Source organism: Bubalus kerabau, chromosome 10, assembly GCF_029407905.1.
Source record: "Bubalus kerabau isolate K-KA32 ecotype Philippines breed swamp buffalo chromosome 10, PCC_UOA_SB_1v2, whole genome shotgun sequence".
Classification (NCBI taxonomy): domain Eukaryota; kingdom Metazoa; phylum Chordata; class Mammalia; order Artiodactyla; family Bovidae; genus Bubalus; species Bubalus kerabau.
In genome coordinates, this window is record NC_073633.1 from 63,863,488 (window position 1) to 63,890,311 (window position 26,824).

General features: G+C 45.8%; 1 protein-coding gene across 1 annotated transcript in view; it reads right to left on the minus strand.

Annotated features, from left to right (window-relative positions):
* Positions 1 to 10,070: 10,070 nt before the first annotated feature.
* The window catches only part of GLDN (gliomedin), a 56,783-nt gene continuing 40,029 nt past the window's right edge, over positions 10,071 to 26,824 (minus strand). The window contains exons 5-10 of the mRNA XM_055536395.1: positions 22,763 to 22,900; positions 20,408 to 20,545; positions 16,719 to 16,802; positions 15,040 to 15,165; positions 13,891 to 14,041; positions 10,071 to 10,846 (exon numbers count right to left, since the gene is read on the minus strand). Of these exons, the coding sequence (XP_055392370.1) occupies positions 10,369 to 10,846; positions 13,891 to 14,041; positions 15,040 to 15,165; positions 16,719 to 16,802; positions 20,408 to 20,545; positions 22,763 to 22,900 (1,115 nt within the window). The 3' untranslated portion in view covers positions 10,071 to 10,368. The remainder of the gene's footprint in view (positions 10,847 to 13,890; positions 14,042 to 15,039; positions 15,166 to 16,718; positions 16,803 to 20,407; positions 20,546 to 22,762; positions 22,901 to 26,824) is intronic.

Below are 26,824 nucleotides of genomic sequence, written 5' to 3' on the forward strand. Positions count from 1 at the left end.
CATCTACCTGGAGATAGCACAAGAGCCCACAGCTAAGGGCTCAGTCCCGCACAGGTGCTCCTGCTTCAGACGCCAAACCCAAGTCCAGGTAGTTGCCTGTGCTTCTGAAGTTCCAGCGGCTTCCTCCTTGGTTGAGACTAATTTGCAACAGCATCTCACAGAATTCAGAGGAACGTTTTCCTTACTAGATTACCATTATAAAATGATAAAACTCAGGAATAGCCAGATGGAAGAGATGCATAGGGCAAGGCATACAAAAAGGACTTGGAGTTTTCATGCCGCCCCCGCCCCCCACATCTCCACATGTTCACCAACGTAGAAGTTCTCCAAACCGTGTCCTTTTGGGTTTTTATGGAGACTTCATCATATAGGTGGGAGAAGGCAATGACACACCACTCCAGTACTCTTGCCTGGAAAATCCCATGGATGGAGGAGCCTGGTAGGCTGCAGTCCATGGGGTTGCTAAGAGTCAGACACAACTGAGCGACTTCACTTTCACTTTCCATTTTCATGCATTGGAGAAGGAAATGGCAACGCACTCCAGTGTTCTTGCCTGGAGAATCCCAGGGACGGGGGAGCCTGGTGGGCTGCCGTCTATGGGGTCGCACAGAGTCAGACACTACTGAAGCGACTTAGCAGCAGCAGCATCAGCAGCATCATATAGGCATGATTGATTAAATCATTTGCCACTGGTGATTGATTCAACCTCCAACTCCCCTCCCTGGGACTGAAAGTTCCAACCCTCTAAGCACGGCTGGCTATACTGGTAAGCAGTCCCTGTATTTATGTTACCTAGGGCCTTTCCAAAAGTCACTTCATTAACAACAAAAGACACTTTAATGGCTCTCATCACAGGAAATTTTGAGGTCTAGGAGCTCTATGCCAGAAAGTAGACAAAGACCAATATATATTTATTATAAATCATGAAATTTTATCAGGTTTCAGCAACCTGAAACTAGGTGTAGGTCAAACCCAGCCCACAGCTTTTTTGTGCAGTCTGCAAGCTAAGAATGGTTTTTACATTTTTAAATAGTTAAAACCAGGACTTCTTTGGTGGTCCAGTGGTAAAGAATCCCTGGTCCAGAAAAATTCCACACTTCGTGGGGCAGCTCAGCCTGTGAACCACAGCTACTGGAGCCCATGGGCCTAGAGCCCGTGCTCCACAACAAGAGAAACCATGGCAATATGAAACCTGTGCACTGCGAGGAGGAGTTCCTGCTCGCCACAACTAGAGAAAGCCCGTGCACGGCAATGAAGACCCAGCACAGACAAAAATAGATTAATTTTTAAAAGTCATCTTTAAAAAGAATAGTTAAAACCATTTTGTAACACATAAAATAATCAAATTCAAATGTCAACGTCCATAAACAAAGCTATATTGGAATCAGCCATGCTCACTCATTGACCTATTGTTTGTGAGTTTTTTAGCCACAGCAGCAGAATTCAGGAGTTGCAACAGAGACAGTGTGGCCCACAGAACCTAAAATATTTATTATCAAGCCTTTTACAGAAAATAAATTTGCCAACAAACTTGATCTAATGCATCCTTGAATTTCCCCATTATTTCTAAATGACCACAAACAGCAACGTGGAAACGGCCGACCCTTATAGCTCCATTCCAAATAGCAGAGTCCCAACCTTTTCCTGGCCAGGTCCTCACCTTGGTGTGGTGACCTTCTTTTGTTGGGAGTTGAATTTTCTTTGGAGCTTGGCAAAAAGCTTCTTTGGAGCTGATCTTCAAGTCCGCGGTCTGGTCTTCAGCTTTCTCTGCCTTCCACTGCAGAAGTCAAGAGCCTCTTTGTGTGCTGTTAAGGAGGCCCTGGGCTTTCCACGTAGCTTTCAGTTGGCAATTGCTCTCACCTGTCTATTATCTTTTTTCCTTAGCAAGAGCCACCTGATTTCATGATCCTTTGATTCCCTGTTTCTTCATGATCTCTAACACCTGATACATAATACTAGCTGATGCATTCCATTCCCACTGCTACATCATTCCAGTTTCCCACCAGTGAAAGCTTTAATGATTGGATCATCTCGTCTCACTGGCTATTTTTGCTCAATCACTGTCAGCCATGAGGTCCCTGTTACAAACAGGGTGGTGGATGATTCCGCTTCAAAGCTGCATCAGCGACTTCTTTCTGGGACCGCTTCAGGTTAGGGGTGCCAGATTTAGCAAATATAAATACAGAACTCCCAGTTAAATTATGAATTTTGGATAAATAAAACTTTTAGTGTAAGTATGTGCTTAGTCACTCAGTCATGTCTGATTCTTTGCAACCCTTTGGACTGTAACCATGGACGGTCCATGGGATTTCTCAGGCAAGAATACTGGAGTGGGTTGCCATTTCATTTTCCAGGGGATCTTCCTGACTCAGGGATTGAACCCACATATCCTGCACTCCAGTTCAGTTCAGTTCAGTTCAGTCGCTCAGTCATGTCCGACTCTTTGCAACCCCATGAACCACAGCACGCCAGGCCTCCCTGTCCATCACCAACTCCTGGAGTCCACCCAAACCCATGTCCATCGAGTCAATGATGCCATCCAACCATCTCATCCTCTGTCATCCCCTTCTCCTCCTGCCCTCAATTTTTCCCAGCATCAGGGTCTTTCCCAATGAATCAGCTCTTTGCATCAGGTGGCCAGTGTATTGGAGTTTCAGCCTCAACATCAGTCCTTCCAATGAACACCCAGGACTGATCTCCTTTAGGATGGACAGGTTGGATTTCCTTGCAGTCCAAGGGACTCTCAAGAGTCTTCTCCAACACCACAGTTCAAAAACATCAATTCTTTGGTGCTCAGCTTTCTTTATAGTCCAGCTCTCACATCCATACATGACCACTGGAAAAACCATAGCCTTGACTAGACGGACCTTTGTTGGCAAAGTAATATCTCTGCTTTTTAATATGCTGTCTAGGTTGGTCATAACTTTCTTTCCAAGGAGTAAGCGTCTTTTAATTTCATTGCTGCAATCGCCATCTGCATTGATTTTGGAGCCCAGAAAAATAAAGTCAGCCACTGTTTCCACTGTTTCCCCATCTATCTGCCATGAAGTGATGGGACTGGATGCCATGACCTTAGTTTTCTGAATGTTGAGCTTTAAGCAAACTTTTTCACTCTCCTCATTCCCTGCATTACAGGCAGATTCTTTACCCACTGAGCCATCTGGGAAGCCCCTAGTATAAGTATATCCCTGCCATTTCTGGGACATATTTATATTTAAAAAATTTTGTTCTTTATCTGAAATTAAAGTTTAGCTGGGCAACCTGCATTTCACCTGGCAACTCTACAACAGGTTCCTCTGGAAGCAAATTCTGAGATGGAGCTTAGTTAGCAGGGTGTCATTAAACAGTGCCCTTACTATCAATACCTTTGGGAGGATTGGAAGAGAAGGAAACAGGATAGCAGAAAGAAAAGTCTGTGATGCAGACCCAGTGACAGGTCTGGCTGAGCCATGGGGATCTCTGGTACTAGAATGGCCCTTTATAGCAGTTTCAGGTTGGGCTGAATTGTCCAAGCCTTTATACTCACTCTGATCCATCACTGGATGAGGAGGTGCTTCCTGGGTGAAGCAAATCTCTGCAGACAGGGCAAATCCTGAAGGGTCTGACAGCTGAAGGCTACGTGCTGACAGCACTCCCAGCACCGGGGGCAGAAAGTCTTTCCTGACGTGGAATCCATGTAGTGGGTACCTCACAGTGTTTACTATGCTTGGACAGAGGACTAAAACATTGACCAGAGAGAGTAAATGATATTTAAGAAGGATATCAACGGACATGAGCTTGATCAAACTCTGGGACATTGTGAAGGACATGGGGTTGCAAAGAGTCAGACACGACTTAGCAACTGAAAAACAGCAACAAGGACTTTTCCATTGGAACATCTATGATGCTCGAGTGAAATAATGCTCAAGTGAAATAATGAAATAACGTGTTCCATTGCCTAGAAGAGACCATGACACACAGATGGTAAGCACCAGGCAGCAGTTACATTGATGTCTCGAAAAAATTGGGGCAGGAAGGGTTGTCCAGTGGTGGGGCAATTTTTAGAGTAACAGGCAGTGCTGTGCCAGCTTACTTATCTACCTCTTGGAAGGTGATGACTGTTGAGGAATTCTTTGTTGGGGAGTGTTCTATGCCTGACTAGGCTTAAATTGGCAAATTCCTCTAGATACAGATTTTTAAAAAGGAACACCTTTTGAAAAAAAATTTTCAAAGTTAATTACTGTCTTTTTCCAAAGACCAGACCCTTCTCTTGGATATGTCTGAGTAAGGTGGAAACCATGATCATAAAGTTAGGAAACAATGTCTTATCTTCACCGACACTTAGGCTGTGATGTTAGGTGAAACTCCTCTGGGTTCACTTTTCTAGGCTTTAAAATGAGAAGCTTGGAATGGTTTTTATGTGAAGGTTCTATCTAGTGTTGACCTTTTGTAACCCTGTGATTGTGTGTGTGGCTTCTTGGCAAATGAATTAGGAACACTAACCAAGCCAGGTTGCTAGACACACGACTTTAGCAATTTTAGAATTAATTTTTTTAGATTTTTAGAAAGTAGTTTAACAACCACTGTTCAAGTAGCTCAATTTTTGAGGCTGATCATGACAGATTGGAGGGGAAAGTAGGGAGACAGGTTAATTTCTTTCGTATTTTAAATCTTACAGTGAACAGCTATAAAACTGGATATGTTAGCATCCCATGCAAAGTCTGAATGGTCCAAGTAAAGAGGAAAGGCTATTTTCTCTGAGGACTTTTATATCTTTTTTGCTTTGTATTATTTTAATGACAAAAGTCATCAGCAGTGCATGCCTGGTCCTGTCAGGAACAGAGACTCTTCTGGGGAAGGTTATAAAGAAGTTCTCTAGGTCAAAACAGCGGGTCCTTGAATTTTTTTTCATGATTTGAGGGCAGTTTTTCTGTAAATTTGCCGGATGACTAAGGGACCATTTTTTTGGTGGCATGAAGTGTTAACTCCCTAGTCATACAGATCAGCAGAGGGACACTGTTGATGCTGTTTACCTCTCACTCAGGTTGGCAGCCCCTGAATAAGGCTGAAAGAATAACAGGGTCACTCTGGTTCCCTGTAGGTTTGAAATAGAAAAGTACCACTTATGATTTATCAAGAATCATATAATTTTTAGAGCACTTTTCATTTCACATGGAAAAACCAAAGGAGGTAAGTAGTACTATCCACATTTTACAGATGACACAGAACTTCTGAGAGATTGAGACTTGCCCAAATTCACACAAATCCAATTTTAAAAATTCCTTCTATGTTTAGCCTGTAACATCATGTCCTTTTTAGTTGCCTAAACTAAGCCAATAAACTAACAAATCTTCATTGCACTTACGTCTGTTTAAGTATCTAGTTTTAGTAACTAGCTGCACATTTTTCATGTTTTCTGATAGAGAAAACAATCCATATTAATGACTTTTTTCAGTACTCAGAAGGAGCCAGCAAACTATGAGAGTTTGAATAGAGGAGCAACAAATATGAATATAATTCTACCACAATACTGGTTTTTGGTTATCTTTTCTTCTAAACATTATGTATAAATTAACATGAGATAATAATAACAGTACACTTGTTTCAACATGTGATTATGTTCAGCAATGATTATTTTTATTGACTAATTAAAGTTAAATAAATTACAACCAAAAAAGATACATTCACCATGATCCATTCATTGTTCAGAATAGCTTAGAATCTGTGGTTACAGATGGGAAATTACGGCTTTTAATGATGTGGTTCACCAGGTCATAGCAGCTGCATGAAAACTGAGAAGCTCAGTCGTGAACTTCTCCTTTAGATGCTCTGTGATCAGCTAGTCACAGTCAAAATGTAGCCAGTGCAGTTAGAAAAAGACACCTGGTTCTTTAAGAATTTTAGTGTCTTGTTTGACTTTTTATCTTGCAACCTTGGAAGGTAACAGACTGTGGAGGTACCTAAGATCAGAACTCCTCATTTTAAAACTTTCCTCCCAGGACTCTTTCTTTGCCATAACACCTGGGCTAAGGACACAATATCAGTTTGCAAGAAAATGCTTTGAAATGGGGTCCACCCAACATCTGAGGTTGAGAGGGATGGTTCTATTTACTCTCTGGTGGGAAGTTATCTGCTTTAGATTAAAGAAGAATTAGGGAATTATCTGGTTTGATTCTGACATCAGAAGTGCAAATGTTTGAAAAGTGCTTTAAAGTAACTTTGCTTATAAGCATCAATGTAAACTGCTAAAATGATATCTTGATTTGAAAACATTAGCTGGTACACTCTATTTTAGCAGTGAGCGCAAACCTTTTTTTAAAATCAAGCACTGTTTGCAAGAAAGAATGAGTAAAATCTGAATTCTTTTCACTCTGTAAAGACAAAATTTTCAACCCTATTGTGAAATTACTCACTAATTTTTGTTTGTTGGTCAAACTCAGTTGTCTTTATATTACTCCGCCATAGTGAAAAAAAAAGGAGAGCAAGAAATCCCAATCTATACGTCTCTAGCAGTGAGTATATGATTCCTTACCAACAGTTAAGGGTGCCAAGATAAATCAAATACCAAGACTGGGGTTTCTAAAACTTTTTCTAAAAGAAATATGGGCTAATTCAATAACTAACCTCTTTTGGTTGTTACTATATTTACAGTTAGTATTGTATATATTACTTTTATAATCATCACTATGAAATTATATACATATTCAGGTCCCCTGTGTCCAGAAACAGCCAACATATATTTTTAAATACTTTAAAAGAAGAGCAGCACATAGTAAACACATTGATCTTGAACACGAAACTCTATTTTACTTTGTTATAAAACATGAATCTGAAGAAGACATTTTAAAAAAAAGCTGTGATGACATGATACAACCAATCTAATTAAAAAGTGGGGGGAAAAGTTTCAAATACCCATTATTTTGAGAACACAGCAACAACAAATTCCCTCATAGCTGCCTAGGTTTATTCAGGGGGTGTGGAGACTCAAATATTTCAATCTGCACATTCCCTGAGTTTTAAAATGCTTCCACTAATATGGTATAAAACCAGGACTCAGGGCCACTGAGAATCGATGAGGCTCCAGTGAAAACGTTTCAGAAGCTCCCCCCTAACACATGCATGTACTCAGTGAGGGCAAAGTGCTGAAAAATCTTTACATAAGTATTTCCCTAGGTGTCCTTCCTGGCTGTAGGACCCCAGGACTCCTCTCTACTCTCGGTGGCCCTGCCTGGACCTCAGTGCTGGGCTGAAGGATGTTTGAAGAATCGAGTTGGCAGAAAATATGTGTATTTAAGGGCATTTAGGAGCAAGTACACAGAAGAACTATATGAAAAGATTTTAATGACCCAGATAACCACGATGGTGTGATCACTCACCTAGAGGCAGACATCCTGTAGTATGAAGTCAAGTGGGCCTTAGGAAGCATCACTACGAACAAAGCTAGTGGAGGTGATGGAATTCCAGTTGAGCTATTTCAAATCCTAAAAGATGATGATGTTAAAGTGCTGCATTCAATATGCCAGCAAATTTGGAAAACTCAGCAGTGGCTACAGGACTGCTGAGGCCTGTTTTCATTCCAATGAAAAGGTCAGTTCTCATTCCGATCCCAAAGAAAGGCAGCACCAAAGAATGTTCAAACTACTGCACAATTGCACTTGTCTCACTCTTTAGCAAGGTAATGCTCAAAATTCTTCAAGCCAGGCTTCAACAGTACATGAACTGTGAACTTCCAGATGTTCAAGCTGGATTTAGAAAAGGCAGAGGAACTAGAGATCAAATTGCCAAAATCTGTTGTACCATAGAAAAAGCACGAAAGTTCCAGAAAAACATCTATTTCTGCTTTATTGACTATGCCAAAGCCTTTGACTGTGTGGATCACAACAAACTGTGAAAAATTCTGAAAGAGATGGGAATACCAGACCACCTGACCTGCCTCTTGAGAAATCTGTATGCAGGTCAAGAAGCAACAGTTAGAACTGGACATGGAACAACAGACTGGTTCCAAACTGGGAAAGGGGTACATCAAGGCTGTATATTGTCACCCTGCTTATTTAACTTATATGCAGAGCACATCATGCGAAATGCTGGGCTGGATGAAGCACAAGCTGGAATCAAGATTGCCAGGAGAAATATCAATAACCTCAGATATGCAGATGACACCACCCTTATGGCAGAAAGTGAAGAGGAACTAAAGAGCCTCTTGATGAAAGTGAAAGAGGAGAGTGAAAAAGCTGACTTAAAACTCAACATTCAAAAAATTAAGATCATGGCATCTGGTCCCATCACTTCATGGCAAATAGATGGGGAAGCAATGCAAACAGTGAGAGACTTTATTTTTTTGGGCTCCAAAATCACTGCAGATGGTGACTGCAGCCATGAAATTAAAAGATGCTTGCTCCTTGGAAGAAAATCTATGACCAACCTAGACAGCATATTAAAAAGCAGAGACATTACTTTGCCAACAAAGGTCCATCTAGTCAAAGCTATGGTTTTTCCAGCAGTCATGTATGGATGTGAGAGTTGGACCATAATGAAAGCTGAGCACCAAAGAATTGATGCTTTTGAACTGTGGTGTTAGAGAAGACTCTTGAGAGTCCCTTGGACTGCAAGGAGGTCCAACCAATCCATCCTAAAGGAAATCAGTCCTGAATATTCATTGGAAGAACTAATGCTGAAGCTGAAGCTACAATTCTTTGGCCACCTGATGTGAAGTGACTCCTTAGAAAAGACCCTGATGCTGGGAAAGATTGAAGGCAGGAGGAGAAGGGGACGACAGAGGATGAGATGGTTGCATGGCATCACCGACTCGATGGACCTGAGTTTGAGTGAGCTCTGGGAGTTGGTGATGGACAGGGAAGGCTGGATGCTGCAGCCCATGGTGTTGCAAAGAGTTGAACACGACTGAGCGACTGAACTGAACTTGGAGCAAGTTAAACTGGATTTTCTCCTGGCATCCAAAGGGACCAGATCACATTCCACCCTTTGGGTAGTTATAAAGTAATTATCCACCAATTAAAAATTTTTAAAAAGTCACAAGGAGAAAAAAGCCAGATAACATACATTAAAAAGAAAAACTACATTAGGGTAAGAACAGTTCATTAACTGCTTTTTTTTTGGGGGGGGGGACACTAAATTTTATGCTGTTCACACCCTTGTGCTATACTATAAACTCAAAGCATATAAATGACCACTTTTTAGTCTGAAACAAAAAAAAAAATAACAAACAGGCTCAGGTGAATAAGCCCTTCTAAGAATCAAGCTCACTTTATTTTTCTAGATCAGGGGTTGGCAAACTATTGCTGTAAAGGGCCAGAAAATAAACGTTTTAGGTTTGGGGAGCTGTTAGTCAACTTTCTTAGAGTGATTCAACACTGCCAGTATACAGCAAAAGTAGTCACAGCCTATAATACGCCTGTGACTGTGATAATATGCAAATGCCTCTGACTGTGTTGAATAAAACTTTACAGAAACAGACAATGGGCTGTCTTTGGCCCAAGGGTCACAGTTTGCCCATCCCTGTTCTAGATAATAACCACGAATGGCACCTTTCTTCTGAAAACTGCAAAGTGCCTCTCAAGGTTCTCACTGGATTAATGTCCACTTGCACAGTATTTACTCTGAGAGCAGATCCAGATCTAGAGCAGAAAGACCCTGCAAGACCTGCAGATTCAATGTTTACGAGCCGAGCTGCAGATCGGAATGGTCAGAAATTGACAGGAACCCAGGAAGCCTGTTTCTGCTTCAGTGCAGGCAGCTATTCCTGGCTTTGGCTAATTTTGGCATGGTAATCAGGAGCTAAGGATGATGCCCACTTTGACGCTCTGGTGGCAGGTGAAGAAGCAGAGAAAGGTAATAAGTTAGGGGTAATAAGGTACCTCAACAGCCTTAAAGGGTCAGTGCAGCTTCCAAGACAATAAACATAAGTCGGCACTAAGGAATTCATTGCTCAGGCCACCAGGCTGATCAGCTCAGAGGTAAATCTGCTCAGCCATGGCTAAAAGCCAAAAATAAAATCCAAAACCAAATACATAAAAGTTGCGAGAGCAGCAACAGCTAAGAATCACAGAATTCCCTACAGGTAAGGAAATCTTGTCAATCATCTTAGCCAGCCCTTTCATATTACCAGTGGGGAAAACAAGACCTAAAGAGGGAGAGGTAACTTGCCCAGCTAGTTTGTGAAGGAATTACCAAATGCCAGCCATTTTTGAGTTCCAGTCTGTTATTTCCCCCTACAGAATCCGAATTAAAGGGGAAACACCATGTAAGCACCCGTGTCATGAGATTATGACAGCTAATTAACTGACCGCCCTTAAAAACAAGTTTCCTATCGGGACACACATGGTGCCAGAAAAGAGCTGAAATTTACTGAGGGGAATAGAATGCTTCCTATCACTGGTGTAATGCAGCTGACAGAAACTGCACAGGATAAAGCATTAAATGGCCATCTTCCCAAGAATACAAATGCTGGTCTCTCATATTGTACGATAACATGGCAAGAACAGACTGGGAAGTTCTTAGAGCAAAGTTTGCATTGATCTGTTTCCCTCCTAACAGATCAAAGGCAAACGTTATCCTCATATCTTTGGTGTCAGTGACATAGAGGATCCCTCGGGCAATGAAGGCGTTGCCGGCCTTGGACTTGGGGTACGTAGTGTTGATGTGCTGCACCACGGAGAAGGTCCTCTCCTCCAGCTGTGCGACAAGGATGCTTGAGCCATCCGCGCTGGAAGCATAGATAATCCAAAGGCCCTTTTCATCTACAGCTATATTGAAGTACGTCTTGGAATTCGCAAAGAGGTATTTTCGATCAAAATACAAGGCATTTTCAAGCTTCAGAGTTTGGGATGTTTCTTTGCCAAATTCAAACCTGAAATGTGTAAAAAAAAAAAAAAGTAGATATGAGACACCATTTTTATGGACAAAGGTGGTTTTTAGGCTCCTCTGTTAACCTAGGGTGGGGCCTGGGATTCTGCGTTTCTAGTAAGTTCCAGGTTGTGCTCATTCTGCTATTACATCTGCAACACTGTGAGCAGTGAGGATGCAGAGGCTGGTGACTACATCTCAGTGTCCACCTACTAACCATGTGACCCCAGTAAAAGTCCTTCACTTCCTGAATCCTCAGGTGTCTGCTGACCTCCTGATATGCCCTCTCAAAGCTGCTGCTGCTGCTGAGTCACTTCAGTCGTGTCCAACTCTGTGTGACCCCATAGACGGCAGCCAACCAGGATGCCCTGTCCCTGGAATTCTCCAGGCAAGAGCACTGGAGTGGGTTGCCATTTCCTTCTCCAATGCATGAAAGTGAAAAGTCAAAGTGAAGTCGCTCAGTCATGTCCGACCCTCAGCGACCTCATGGACTGCAGCCTTCTAGGCTCCTCCATCCATGGGATATTCCAGGCAAGAGTACTGGAGCGGGGTGCCATTGCCTTCTCCTCTCAAAGCTGCAAGGGGCCTTAAAAGATAATCTAGTCTGTCATTTCATTTTACTAATGAGAAAAGGAGATGTGACCAGCTCAGGAATACAGATAAGCAGTTTAAACTCAGGCTTTTGACCTCCAAGTTTGGGGGTGATTCCTCTACTCCACGCTGGAGTTTTAAGACAAAAGTTTCACAGCAGGCTCAATGAAGGAAGTCAGCAGCTGAGAGGTGAAGTAGCAAAGTCATGGCTGTAAAGTCACTTTTCTTTCTTTGGTAAGCAAGTAGATCAATGAAGTGATGGCGTGAAACCCCATGCCCCTCAGCTCCTGGAGGCTGTTTGATTTGGCAGACTCCAAATCTACATCAGAGCAAAAGTGGATTTTGATTCAGCTTCAGGAATGAAAATTCAGGGACTCAAGGCTAAACGAAAAGAAAAGCACTAGAAGGCGCCATTGAGCAGCAGAAGAACTGTGACAGGTGCAAAGCTGCGGGCATGCACCGGAGTACAGCAAGCTTGAAGCCAGTTAAGAAATCCTGAAGTAAATTTGAAAAGAAACTAGACAAGAGTGAGGGCTTGAGAAGGTCTTTCATGCCCATCTCTGCTTTCAGGGCTCCCCTTCCTCTGAATGCCAGGGATTCAGGACTGTCCGTGTCTGGTACTGGCATTGACAGTTGCTTTTCTTGATGAGGTTCATCTCTTCCAGCAAAAACAGGGTCTAATTCCAGTCTGCCTCCGATTCTCCTCCCAGACTGTAGCCAGGCACTGGAGCAGGGCCCCAGTATAGTTGTTCTAACCTCACACAAGCTTAGTGTCATTAGAAGCCACTCTTTCTTAGGGTGGCCAATCCTCCTCTGGGCCTCATTCACCCCAGAATACGCCACGTAACTGCTCTCAGTTGCTCAGTCATGTGTGACTCTTTTGCGACCCCATGGACTGTAGCCCGCCAGGCTCCTCTGTCCAAGGGATCTCCCAGGCGAGAATACTGGAGTGGGTAGCCATTCCCTTCTACAGGGGATCTTCCCGACCCAGGGATCAAACCAGCTTTGATTGAACCTGTTTGGCAGGTGGATTCTTTACCACTGTGCCACCTGGGTGGCTCTATATATATGGCAGCCACAAGGCTTCCTGGTGGTAAAGAACCCGCTGCCAATGCAGGAGACAAACGAGATGTGTGTTGGATTGCTGGGTTGGGAAGATCCCCTGGAGGAGAGAATAGCTATCCACTCCAGTATTCTTGCCTAGAGAATCCCATGGACAGAGGAGGCTGGTGGGCTACAGTCCATGGGGTCGCAAAGAGTCGGACACAAATGAAGCAACTTAGCACACACGCACGTGCAGGGACTGAATGATAACAAATGTCACAGAAAGCAGTGTGTGTGGGGACAGAGGGCTTCTGAATGGGTGGTGGGTCAGTTATCTTTTCTTTTCACGCAAGATTCTGTCTAGATGAGGTAGCCAGGAGGTGCTGAGGTGCTGAGGGAACCCAGGATGGGAGGTGGTGCAGAGGCACAGGAGGGGGTGCCTCCAGCCACGGCTGACATGTGTGTCTGACGTGGCTGGTTTGACCACATGATGTACTAGCAAGCCCATGCCCATGAAGAAATCGTCTTCCCTCAAGATACAGGTCTCTTGTTTGGAATGATGAAGACCATGGCTTTCATAACACTGGAATTGTCATTTCCAATGGGAGTACAGTTGGAGGGCTGCAGAGGTTCTCATCCATCTTTCCATTTGTAGTGAGGGCACGGAAGTCACCGGAAGTGGTGTCTCTCCTCTGAGGTCACAAATAAGTAGGTGGGAGGGTTCACTGCTCCCTTGATTTGCCCAAGATGATGTCTGCCTCTAAAGCCCAGCACTTGATTTCTTCTTGAGCCATGCAGACAACCTTTAGCAATTCTTGTGCTGAGCCAGGAAGCCTGAGCTGCTGTCCTGGGCCCCGACTACCTGGGTGGCCACCTCTCCTGCCCATGGGAAAATGGAGGGCGTGTGGAGGCGGCTTGGTGAGGGCTCTGTCAGGATGACAGAACCACCTGAAGGCCTTGCAGTCTCTAGTCCTCAGAGATCTCAGCTGTGACATGAAATTCTTCACACCCAACAGTTTTCAGAACAAAACCGATTTGGGGGTGTGACACCTTCCTGCCAGAGGGAGGCCTGGACTCTGCTCTTTCTTTCCCAAAGGATGAGAAAGCTTCCACCACCATCCCCCGCACTCCCCCGCCCCACCACCGTCACTCCCGGCCTCCTTCTCTCTGGCCCTCAACTTACACTTGGTTCCAGACCAGCAATAAATGCAATGGGGGCTCACTCCTTGTGGCCTGTGGTTCATTCAGTCAGCAAACCCTGACTGACCTCTGGCTGTGCGCCAGGCCCCGGGAACATAGAGGGTAGAACCACAGTCCCTTCCCTTAAGTAGCTGAAGTATGACTGAAGCGCCACGCACAGTAGGTGCCAGCTGGGATGGGTGAGGAGAGACAGCGGGGCCCTGAAGGACTCACCTCACTATGGTGTTGGAGCCTCCCTTGTGGTAGTAGAGAGAGTTGTTGTGAACAGTGTGCCCACAGCCATGGAAATAGTATGGGAGGTGGATGAGCGTGTAACTGCCATTCAGCAGTGAGGGCTGGTCTTCGAACTCCTTCACCCTGATGCCTGTAGGAGGGAAACCAGGGAAAGGCAGTCACAGCTTGGAGGTGAGTCGGGGGAGGAGGGCTAAAAGGACAGAAGGTGAGAGTCAGACGTCCCGCAACGGTCCCTGTCCAGTTTCAAGATCCCAGGCTCCCAAACCCTAAGGCCGATTCTCTTCCGTGGATTCCTGAACCATCTTTTGAACACAGTAACCAGAGTTGCCTTTGCTCCTCCCAGGAAAATGGTATCATGCCCTCCCCTACAATTTCATCAGCTTTTCTGCCACAGGCCTGCATCGTGAAGAGCACCTGTGTGGTCGCCTCCCACCACTCCAAGGGGGCCATGCTGCCTCTGTGGCCTTGCTCTTCTCTTTAGAGTCACAGATTCCCTTTCAGCTGGTCATCTGGACAGTTACTGCCAGCTGATGAGTGAGCCTGGATGAAACCAAAGTAGCATGTCTGAGCTATTGCTCTGACTAGTCGGCATGGCCAGGCCTCTTCTGGCATGGGGCCACTGCATGCCTGACCACACCTGTTTGGGACAGTGTGATGCAGTAGACCTTCGAGATGGTACCTCACCCACTCCCCTGGGCTCTCAGATACTGTGGTATCTGAGAAAAGTGGCCAAAAGGATTCTCCTTAAAGAAAGATAGCCTGTACAAAAATAAATAAATAAATAAAAATTGTCCCTGACATTTCTTCTTCATTATGGTTTCAGGGTTTGTAAAGGGTTTATCAGTCAGGATGCTATTTGTTTCCTCCTGGACACTTTGCCAAAAAGCTGCAGTGGAGGCACCCTGGTCACGTCCCTCTTATCTGAACTGTGAGGTTTGTCCCCAATGTGCTCAACTGAGAGCAGCATTCTGCCCACTCATTTGGGCTTTCTAAAATAAAAAAAAAAGCAATTCTGTTATACCAATGAGCAAGGATTTCAGACACAGAAACAGGATAAGCCTGAAGGGAGGCAACAAAGGAAATATAAAATTACAGCAGAGATATGGATCATCTGCCAAGTAAAAGCACCTGAGAAATGTTCAGTCACCCAGATGCGTTCATCACTCTTGTTAGCAGACTCTCTTATCCAAGTCCCAAACGTCTCTTTAACTTTCAACACTTGTATTGGACTTCCAATGGATGTGATCATGGATTCTATCAAAAGAAGAGAAAGTTACTCACCTCCCAATTATGATTGTCACCTACAAATTGGCAGTTGCCATTGGCACTTGCCCCCTACCTCTACAAGGATTAAATCATGTGCTGATGCAGCTGCTGACTTTCCACATCCCCTGAAAGGAGCTAAGGGTGGAGAGCAGAAATGAGGCACTCTGTCCTCAGTGGAGGTGGGAGTGGGGGACTGGTAGAACAAGTCTTCAGATAGTTAGATATTTTCAGGAGCTGATTTTATGAGCCCAGGCTGAAGAATTGATGCTTTTGAACTGTGATGTTGGAGAAGAGTCCCTTGGACTGTAAGGAGATCCAACCAGTCCATCCTAAAGGAGATCATTGAAATATGATCTCCTGAATATTCATTGGAAGGACTGATGCTGAAGCTGAAGCTCCAATTCTTTAGCCACCTAATATGAAGAACTAACTCAGTGGAAAAGACCCTGATGCTGGGAAAGATTGAAGGCAAGAGGAGAAGGGGACGACAGAGGATGAGGTAGTTGGATGGCATCACCTGTGTGGTGATGGCTCAATGGATATGGGTTTGAGTAAACTCTGGGAGTTGGTGATGGACAGGGAAGCCTGGCATGGTGCAGTCCACGGGGTCACAAAGAGTAGGACACAACTGAGCAACTGAACTGAACTGAACTGAAGTCATGTATCTCTTCATATGGTGGCCAGACAGTAAAGAATCTGCCTGCCATGTGGGAGACCTGGGTTCGATCCCTGGGTAGGGAGATCCCCTGGAGAAGGAAATGGTAATCCACTGCAGTATTCCTGCCTGAGAATTCCATGGACAGAGAAGCCCGGCTGGCTACAGTCCATGGGGTACAAAGAGTCAGACATGACTGAGAGACTAACACTTTCACTTTCTAAGTATCTAGAAAAGCACCCAAATCCTTCATGGTGATGACTGCTCCATGTGACTTGCAGAAACCTTCTGCAAAAAACATGTGCTAGATTGCATGTACTCCTCCTTCACCAAAATCACATATATACTGACCTTTCCCCCTACTGCTCTGGAGCAGTTTCTCAGAGCTACCTGAAACGCTTTCTCCCGGGCTATAGTCCTCATTTTGCAACAAAAGAAACATGACTCACAACTCTCACATTGTGCTTATTTTATTTTTTTAGTTCATATGACTTTAAGGTATCTGATGTCTGAGTTTTAAAACAGGATGCTTTGGGACTTCCCTGATGGTCCAGTGGGTAATAACCTGCCTGCCAATGCAGGGAACACAGGTTCGACCCCTGGTCCGGGAAGATGCCACATGCTGCAGAGCAACTAAGCCCGTGTACCACAACTACTGAGCCCACACTCTGCAGCCCTCGAACCACAACCATTGAGCCTGTGCAACACAACTACTGAAGCCAGTGCACCTAGAGCCTGTGCTCCACAATGAGAGAAGGCACCACAACGAGAAGTCCTTTCATCGCAACTAGAGAGTAGCCCCCGCTTCTGCAGAAAGCCTGTACACAGCAATGCAGACCCATGCACAAATAATTAAAAAAATAAACAGGATGCTTTGCTTCTGTACCTTCTTGGGGGGAATGGTGTTCACTGACTTTCTCATCAGTTTTTCCAACCAAGGTGTCATCATTTGGTATAGCACATGTCTCACCTAAAACAACAAAGATAATCAGAGCAAATGCAGTTGGCATGGTGAGATGTGTATAAGTTTATAACTGGTGCTTTCCGCCACCTTATTCCAGATTCAAGTTCCATAAGCATCCTTAGTTTTTGCTTGCTTGCTTTTAAGCACCAACTCATATGCTTCCAATTTTTTTTCCTCTGCCTGGTGAGTTCCCAACAAGCATCTCACGATCATAGTTGCTAAGGCTGTACAATCCTGAGAGGATGTCAGTAATAGAAAAATGTCACCTGAGTCAGCTATCCTAACCCTCAACAACCTAGGGGAGGGGGGGAAGACTTACTGACATGTTCCTGGCCACTCTGGGCAGGTGGGAAACTACCACAGTTTGTATTTTCTGGAGGGATTTTCACCCTCAGAGAAGTTGATCGGGATGAGGGAGCAGCCTCATGATGGGGTGGCCCATTTCACCCGGTCTTCCTGAACTGCCAGGGAGCAGAGGAAGAAGAAGCCTAGAGACAGCCCAGACCAGAGAGGTCGGGGCCCCTTTCCCCTCCCCATTTTCCATCTGTTTTTTTTTTCTGCTGGAAGACCTGTGAGACCCAGGCCCTTGAGGGGCACCTGATTCATAGTTGGTTTGAGGCTATGACTAAGCATAGATTCATCTTGCTTAGCAAATGGGCTGAACTCAGACCTTTGGTGAAGAGGTGGCTCAGGTGGCAGAAGCGGGACAGAAGGCGGGGGTAGTGTGGCCAGTGTGGAGATGAGAGGCCACAGACCGGCTGGCCGCAGGTCTCAGCAAATCAGGCTTTCTGGGAAAGGCCAGGACCCCACTTCCCTAGGCAAATTCTGAGGGTTTCCGATCACCTTGTGGCTGCTAGATAGAGAGGAGCACCTCCACTGTCACTAGGGAAACACACAGAATAAACTAGAGAGGTGTCTTTATCAGTAAAATAGGGAGGCTCTTCTCAAACGTTCCTTTAGCTGGATGAGCCCTGTCTCTCTGAAGCCCTTCTGCCATGGATGAGAGCGGTCTCGGGGCTGTTAGACTCCCCACACACAATCCTGCCTCTCGAGTTCCCCCCTGAGTTTCCACTTAGGGGCCTGGGCTTCGCACAGAGAGGGACAGAGAGACCCTCCCATTCTTAATCTGAAGAAGGGGGTCTCATTAACTCGTGCAGGACCTACCCACCAGCTTCTGAAGCTGAGGGGGTGGGACGGGGTTAAAGGAAAGGGATAGGAGGAGCAGGAGAGAGGGCCAAGCTCAGACGCTGGATGCCTGGCAGCCAGGACTCACTCCTGGGAGGCAGAGCAGAAGGAAACGGCCTCTCTTTTAAAGCAGTTTTCACAACCCTGAAGCCCAACCTCTGCCAACCAGCCTCTTAGCAGACAGGCTAGGCTGGGAGGGCACCTCTCCAGCACCCCTCTCACTGCTGACAGAGCCTCTGGCAAGTCCGAATTCCACAGAAGCAGGGCCAGACTTCCTCTCCTCTCAGGGGATAGTTCCGCTCAGCCTGCACCCCCAGGGAGGCTGAACAAAGGGCTGATGCTAAGGGAAAGGGTGGTGTTGAATTAACAGCCTGCTCACTGCTGGGCAGGGTCATAATCAGGCTCCATTTACTGGGCGTGATGGTGATATCTCTGAAAGCTCAGATTCACCCACTCTGAAACTAAGTGTGTGCCCCCCACCAACCCAAACATCTTCCAGAAAGAACAGTGTACCAGACAGAATGAAAGAGTGTTTAGGAAAGTGGTGGAGAAATCCACAGCAAGCAAGAAAGAAACCCCAGTCAGGACCCTCTTCTCTGCTTGCCAGGAAGCCGGGCATCCAGTTGTGCCTCCTCATGGCCCAAGTTAGGGGAATAAGTCCCTGAACATCTCTGTGTGGAGAAGTTATAGCAGCATCTGAGAAGGACTTTTCATTCACATGGCCCTTGATTTCTTCTTAGCTCTCAACCCCATGGCCACCTCTGTCACAACTGGCCGAAGAACAAGCCATCCAGGCCTGCCAGAGATCAGGCGCCCTTGCATTACTTTGCCAAGAAAGGTCCGTCTAGGCCATTGTTTTTCCAGTAGTCATGTACGGATGTGAGAGTTGGACCATAAAGAAAGCTGAGCGCCAAAGAATTGATGCTTTTGAACTGTGGTATTGGAGAAGACTCTTGAGAGTCCCTTGGACTGCAAGGAGATCCAACCAGTTTATCCTAAAGGAAATCAGTCCTGAATACTCATTGTAAGGACTGATGTTGAAGCTGAAACTCCAATACTTTGGCCACCTGATGCAAAGAGCTGACTCATTTGAAAAGACCCTGATGCTGGGAAAGATTAAAGGTAGGAGGAGAAGGGGATGACAGAGGATGAGATGGTTGGATGGCATTACCGACTCAATGGACATGAGTTTGAGTAAACTCCAGGAGCTGGGATGGACAGGGAGGCCTAGCACGCTGCAGTCCATGGGGTCACAAAGTCAGACACGACTGAGCGACTGAAATGAACTGCCCTTTGTTGGCTTATTCTCAACGTGTGGATTTCTGTCTCCGAAAGGAAAATGCTCCAAGCAGGGGCTTTGCAGGCAGGCACACTGGGGTTTGAATCCCAGCTGTTGCTTACTAACTGAGTGACCATGGACAGACTACATAGCTCCCTGGGGTTTCAGCTTTGTATCTGTGAACTGGTCAGAATACAACTCCTATATCTTAGGGCCAGTGTAGAATTAAATGAACTGAGCACTTAGCCCTATGTCTACAATGTCGCTAGCATTGTTAGCAAAGCTTAGAGGTGGTGATGGCAGTACTGGGGTATCTATGGGGAGTTAGACGATATGAATTTCCCCATCATCTCCATCCGTCCAACATCAGTCAAGCCCTCCATGCTCCAGAGATGGTGGATCTGGCAAGAAAGACAAATAGTCTGGTGATGGCTCAGCCTTTATAGAGAATCCACCTGCCAAATAGGAGACCTGAGTTTGATCCCTGGGTCGGGAAGATCCCCTGGAGAAGGGAATAGCTACCCCATCCAGTAATCTTGCCTGGAGAATTCCATGGTGGAGCCTGGTAGGGTACAGTCCATGGGGTCGCAAAGAGTTGGACACGATTGAGCGACTAGCTCAAGTGAAGGAAGAGGGATGAGGGCAGGAGGCAGGAGGCCCAATTCTAAACCTGCCACCAGTCCTTACCCTGGGCAGGCTGTTCGGGCCTCCCAGGTCAGTGGAGAGGGGGAGGAGCAATCAGATCAGATCAGATCAGATCAGTCACTCAGTCATGTCCGACTCTTTGCAACCCCATGAATCACAGCACACCAGGCCTCCCTGTCCATCACTAACTCCCAGAGTTCACTGAGACTCACGTCCATCGAGTCAGTGATGCCATCCAGCCATCTCATCCTCTGTCGTCCCCTTCTCCTCTTGCCCCCAATCCCTCCCAGCATCAGAGTCTTTTCCAATGAGTCAACTCTTCGCATGAGGTGGCCAAAGTACTGGAGTTTCAGCTTTAGCATCATTCCTTCCAAAGAAATCCCAGGGCTGATCTCCTTCAGAATGGACTGGTTGGATCTATCTGGTCACAAAGTCTGGGTGAAGCCTGAGAGCTTGGGATTGTTAACTGAAGAGGTGTCTCCCTAGGGCAGGGGTGTGTGACCTGGGCACTGGCCGTTGAACATGTTTGGCTGCCGAGGGCCTTTGGATCTTCTGCTTCCAGGAGGACCTGGAGGACCCGGAGGGCCTTGGGGCCCAGGTGGGCCAGGTGGGCCAGGTGGGCCTTGGTCACCTTTGGCACCTGGAGAAAGAGAGAGAGAAGCAGGGGTGGGAGTTGATTAGAGAGCTGTAAGCAGAGATGGGTTCCATACAAGGGAAAAGGAGATGGAGCTGCTCCAGGGAGGCTGGCTGAATCCTGGACAGTGGTCCTCCAGCACTCACTCACACAGGGTCAAGGGAGCTCCCACAGAAGGTGATGAGTTTCAACTAGGTGCCAGGAACTGTGCTGGGAAATTTAGAAATCTCCCCTTCGTCCCTCCCAAGTACTCTGTGAGGCAGTACCAGCAGCGTCTCTGGTGACCCAGGTCTCAGGGAAGTTCAGGGCTTTGCCCCAGGTCACAGCTGGAGCAGAGCTGCCCCCCACCCGAACACTCAGGGCTGTCTCACTCCTTAGCTCATTCTCTTTTTGTTGGCTAATGTTGGGGGATCTCAACCCTGACTGTTTATTAGAATCACCCAAGGAGCTCAAATACAATTATAATGCCTGGACCCCATCCCAGATCACTTCATCAAAATGATGGAGAAGCTGGTCATCTGTAGTTTTTAAAACCTCCAAGGATGCTTCCAGGCATGAGAAACTCTGCTCCATGTTGTGGAAGAGATCGGGGGCGGCTGTCCAGCTCTGTGACCTTGGGCAGGCAGTGTATCCCTCTGAGACTGGGTCTTCATTTCCAGATTCTCATACTCCCTGCCCTGCCCACTGAGGTCACCAGGGTGAGTGCTCTGATGGTTGGTTTCCCTACACATCAGCAGGTGGAGTCACTACACACTTCTAACTTCAGGTGGCCGTGTGGGTACAGCCCTTTGCAGGGGCCTTTGGTTCTGCAATTTGCATAAAGATGCCGCTAGTCTGGGATATTCAGTCCTTTGGTTCTACACTCCTTTCCTGGGCTGACTGGTGATCTGAGATCTCTTTAGCTGCCTCTTCCCAGCCCCACCAAATAGGCCTTTTCAGCTGCTTTAGAACTGAAGAAGCAAGCAGGGGTCACAGAGGCTGAGGGTGGTTCTAAGCCCCCAGCTGAAAGGGCAGAGATCATGGCAGATGTGGTCCAGCCCTCCTATTCCTTCTCTGCCCTCTGGCCAGAGGACACACTGAGCTCTGGCCTGGTCTCTAGAGTTGGAATACACTCAGAGCTGCTGCTTTCCTGAATGCTTTGTGGTCACCCTCATTTGTTTGGTAATATAGGGGTGTGTGACATTCTGGATGTGTAGATTTCCCATATAACTGAATATAACATGATCTTATAGTTTCAAAATATATTCACATATATATATATATATATGAATCCTGTCAAAGCACCTCTTAAATCTTACATATTTTGTGCACAACCTCCTTTTTTTGGAATAAGGCATGCTAAACCTAATTTGATTTTTCCTGGGTGCTTTGATCTTCACACAGTACCTGGTAAATGGCAGGTGCTCAAGAAATTTTGAAAGCTGGATGGGGCATTGATTCAGGGTCACTGTCCTGAACGTCCATCGTCCCGGCTTCTCGAGGACAGATATCATGTCTTACTCATTTTCATATTACCATTTTCAGCTGTTACAGCAAAGTCCCTAATTCATAAATGGTGTTCTCTGATATTCAAAAATGCTTATTGAACACATGAATAGGATAGTTATGCTTTTCTAGTACAAATGGTCCCCAAAGTAAAGTGCTTTTAAAATTCTGCCTCTTCCTCCTCCATGACCATCAGCGGTCACTTACTCTTTCCACCATGCCTTTGCCTTTCTGAAGCTTGCTGTGCCACAGACATCAATTATCTGCTTTTAACCTGGGCTGGAAACCAGATAAAGAAGATCAGGACCATGTTTGCCTCAACCCTATGTTAAGAATCTTAGGATAAGGGTCTGAACATGGCCTGATCTCAACTCTGAAGCTTGTACTTTCTGTCTGTTGTCCTTTGAAATTTCCCACTTCTCTTGTTCTGGATTGTGCTGGATTTAACAGATATTTGGGAAAAGGAAGTTTCCTTCTTCCTAGATCCATCCAACTATGGCATAGTGCTTCATCTCAACTGCTTATGCTTAGATCTCAGATTTGGTCTTACCAACATTGGGCTTACATTACACATGGTTTTCTCCTCGTCAAAAGCACAGGACTGTAAAACATGCTATGAAACAGAGGGGCATCTAGGGCAGATAAGGAGAGATGACCCAGGGCAGCCTTAGTACAAGAAACCAGGATGGTTTCCAGGCCCATTCACCCCAGGAGAAGACCACAGCACCAGCCCCTTACCTGCGGGGAGCACATCATTGGACACGTCCCCTTTGTCTCCCTTGTCACCCTTCTGCCCTGCTGGGCCCTCGTTTCCAGGCAAGCCCAGCTCACCAGGGTCTCCCTTTTCCCCTGGAGTTCCTGTGGCTCCAGGTGGCCCTGAAGGGAAAAAAAAAAGATTTATGAGCCTGTTGTGCAGGAAATTCTGGTATACTACTTTGTAATACTGTGCTTTGTGTTTTTAAGGTGAAGCAAAACCAAATACATAACACTTCATAATCATTTTAGGACAGCAGCAAGGTACAAATTCATGAAAGAATATACTTCTAGGTAGTTCTGTTGAATTTTTTTTTAGAGACATTTTGCTGGGCCAACAGGTTGGAGATAGAAGGAACCCCAAGAGGGACAGTCACAGTAAGAGCAGAAAGAAGGGGAAGCCTCATCAGAAATCTGCCCTCCCCATCCCAGGAGGGAAGGCTGAGCACTTGGAGGACTTTGTTAGGCCCTTGAACAGTGGATGTTGTCATCTGCATTATCTGGTGTATCCCTCACAATACTGGGGTGGTAGGCTGGTCAGTTTTCCTTACTCTCACTTGGTAGAAATTGGAAATAAGGCCTACAACAGAGGCTGCTAAGTGAGCAGCAAAAATCTTGATTCCATCTCCAATGCCCTTTTCTGTGACATTTGGATACAAAATGTTTTTAAGCAAAATAGCAAAACAGGTCACACTGCTTTAGGGCAAGCATTATGAAGGAAGGAGATAGTGTGAACAACAGGTAATGGACAAAATTTCTGTCTCTGCCCACAGGGAGACATCACTACAGGAACCACAGTCCTACTAGGAGTAGTCAAGATCAGGCAGTGACTCATTGCAGATTGCAAAATGGGCAGCACAGCATTCTGATGCCGGGGAGAAAGGAAGCCAATCTCACGCATCATATGATGCCCCAACTCGTAGCAGCTTCCACACAGCAGCTTCGCTGAGGTGAGGAGACAAAAAAGTAGAGTTTGGGGAGATAAAGGTGGCTGGGATTCATGGGACAGAATATGAGAGAGGAGGTCATTGTGTAGAAAGAGCTCTGGTGAACTTCAGAGGGGTTTCCTCAAGTCTTTGGCAGAGTAATAGTCGGTATAAGGTGAAAGTCTACCAGGCAGGGAAAAGAATGAACAGAAAGCCACTCACTATACGGCTCTCAGAACTTGAACAGGAAAGGGTCCTCATTCCCACCAGTCAAAGCAGAGGGATCTCAGAAAATGGCAGGCTGTGAGGTAGAGTCCTTGGAAAGACTTGTCTTAGTAGTGAGGCTAAATTAGCTCAACAGTCAAGGCTGCTGTGGATCTATCATAACAAACCTTAAAAATACTGAGCAGTAAGCTTAACTGCCTGCCAGGATAGAATTCAAAATCTGAATCACTTAGTCAATGTAATGTAGCATATTAATAATTTAAGCAAGGAAAAAATTACATGATCATCTTGATGGATATAGGAAAGACATTTGATAAAATTCAACACCTATTCTGAATAAAAATTCTCATCACACTAGGAATAGAAGGAAATGTCCTCAATATGAAAAAGGGCATCTATGAAAAGAACCTACAACTAACATCATCTCCAGAGCTTCCCTGGTGACTCAGATAGGAAAGAATTCTCCTGCCAATGTAGGAGACTCGGGTGTGATCCCCAGGTTGGGAAGATCCCTGGGAGGAGGGCATGGCTACCCACTCCAGTATTCTTGCCATGGACAGAGGAGCCTGGTGGGCTATAGTCCATTGGGTCACAAAAAGTCAGACATGACTGAGTGACTAAACAACAGTAACAACGTCCCTAATAATGAAAGACTAAATGCTTTCCCCCTAAGATCAGGAACAAGACAATGGTACCTATTCTTGTCACTTTAAATAGAGTACAATAAAGCAAAGAAAAAGAAACAGAGGCAAACAGATTGGAGAGGGATGCATTAAAACTGTCTTTTAGAAAATTTATTTAAAAGCTGCTAGAACTTAGGAGCACCTAGGGATACTAAGAGGGAAAGTGATTACTTACTATGTGCAAAGGTACTGCCAGATATGGATAAATTAATATGATATCCCATTGCAGGCATTGTTTGTTCATTTTGACAAGAGCCTCCTGGAGATATCACTCAACAGAGATATTTTTCAAAGGGGCAGAGATTTCGGGCAACAGAGAAGAGCCAGAGGCAAGTTTCAGTGAAAAACGTCAGTTTCTCTCAACCTCTATAACCAAGAGGCCTTAGGATTCATTGCTTTTTCTAATTATGCGGCCAATCCCAAGCCCCTTCTTAAAGGTTCTGGCTGAGTGCCCCACCAGCTTGGCGAGTCCCCATTCTCCAAATGTCATTTTATGACATCGCCACTGTCCTCCCTCCAGATTTAAAATCAATTCTGATCCCCACCCCCAACTTCCTACCAGCTACACAGGATTCCTATATAACCATCCCAAGAGAATCATAGAATTTCAGATAGGAAGGCATCTTAGAGGTCATTTAGATTAACCTCCCATCCAACCCTGAACACCTCTCGACCCCACCTGATTGGCTCTTCTCAAGCCCTTGCAGCAATGGGGAGGTTATTATTAATAAATCGTGTCACACCACAGCTGGCGCTGGAATACCCTGCACTGCCATCCTAGCCCATTATTCCCTAAAATGTGCAACTGGCACTCCCAGCACCTTTTCTCTATGCCGAGGGGGTGATAAGCTCTATTAGAGTCAAGGGAGCCTACACAGACCATCCCAAGGAAGATAGCAGCATATGAAAGAACCTGAAAGTGTTGATCACTGTTAAAAAATGCAACAAACAGGGAAACATTTGCTCAATTTCTGCCAATGGAATTGCTGGGGACACGGTGGAAGAGCATGTGAAGAAGAGCAAGGGAAGCGCCTCAGTGTAGGTACTGGAGGCTGTGCCGTGGAGTCAGTCACATGGTGGAGGCAGGTCCCACAATGCATCTCTCACACCACACTGAGATCCCATGGCTGGGGGGTCACCTCTGCCCACAGTTATCAGGACATCTTTCTGGAAAGAGGTTCACTCACTGAAAAGCCCTTAATCAGGGACCTCTGCACGAGCGGACGTTCTTTTGTCAGAATTTTAAATAGGCAATTTGGCACATTATCTGAAGGACACAAAAGATGAGAACGTTGCCATAGAGTCCAGCCAGCACAATGCACCCGAAGATAACTGACACCTTCGAAAGGTGTCGTGTGACGCACATTCAGCAGTGCTCAGGGAAATGGTATCTTCTAGTTACTTGAGGGTTTTCTTTTTCAAGCATTTATTCTAGTCACAAAGAGCCTTTGGCATCATCGTTCGATTTCCTCTTCTTTTATTCCCTCCTTTCATGCATTTTCCCCCTTTCTCAAAAAGGCCGGGTGTGAAACAGGAGAACATTCTCACAGCTGTCATAATGCACAGGGGCTGGTGTTTAGTGCTCAGGATATTAAGCACTTCTGCTCACGGGTGTATTTTGACGCTCAGCTGTGTGTGCACATGATCACTTTCTTCAAGAAAGGGGAGGGGACGTTCTGTCTATGTAGTCTTCGCCACCTCCACAAAGTCTTCCCTCTTCTTGGTTGGTGAAACCACCTTGGCCGTGCCCTGGCCGTGGCGTGCAGAAGTACACCACCACCTCATCACGTTCGCTGGCAGAGGAGCCAGATGTGGCACCGTCTGCCTTCCCTGACTTGGCTATGGGCAGGGACACTGTTAAACACTGAGTGGCCTGGATCAGGGCAGTGTCTGTCCCATGACTGCTGGCAGGCTTGGAATCAGCACATTCTGCAGGAGAAGAAAGGCCAAACTCTGTTCGCCTTGCTTGGGTGCTGGGTGTGGCTTTCTGCTGTTTTCCTTTCCCGTCAGCAGTGCCCACTCAAAACAAGTCATTTTCCCAGCTTTAGAGTCTGGGGTTGTGTGATCAACTAGGGTCAACGCCATCTTCACTGCAGGGGGTGAAGGAGGACATCTTATTTTTGGCAGCACCATCTGTCACCCACTGAGGCAGAGGAGATGGGAGCTGAGGGTGTTATGTAAAACCCAGACCCAAGGCTGGGACGAATAAGGAG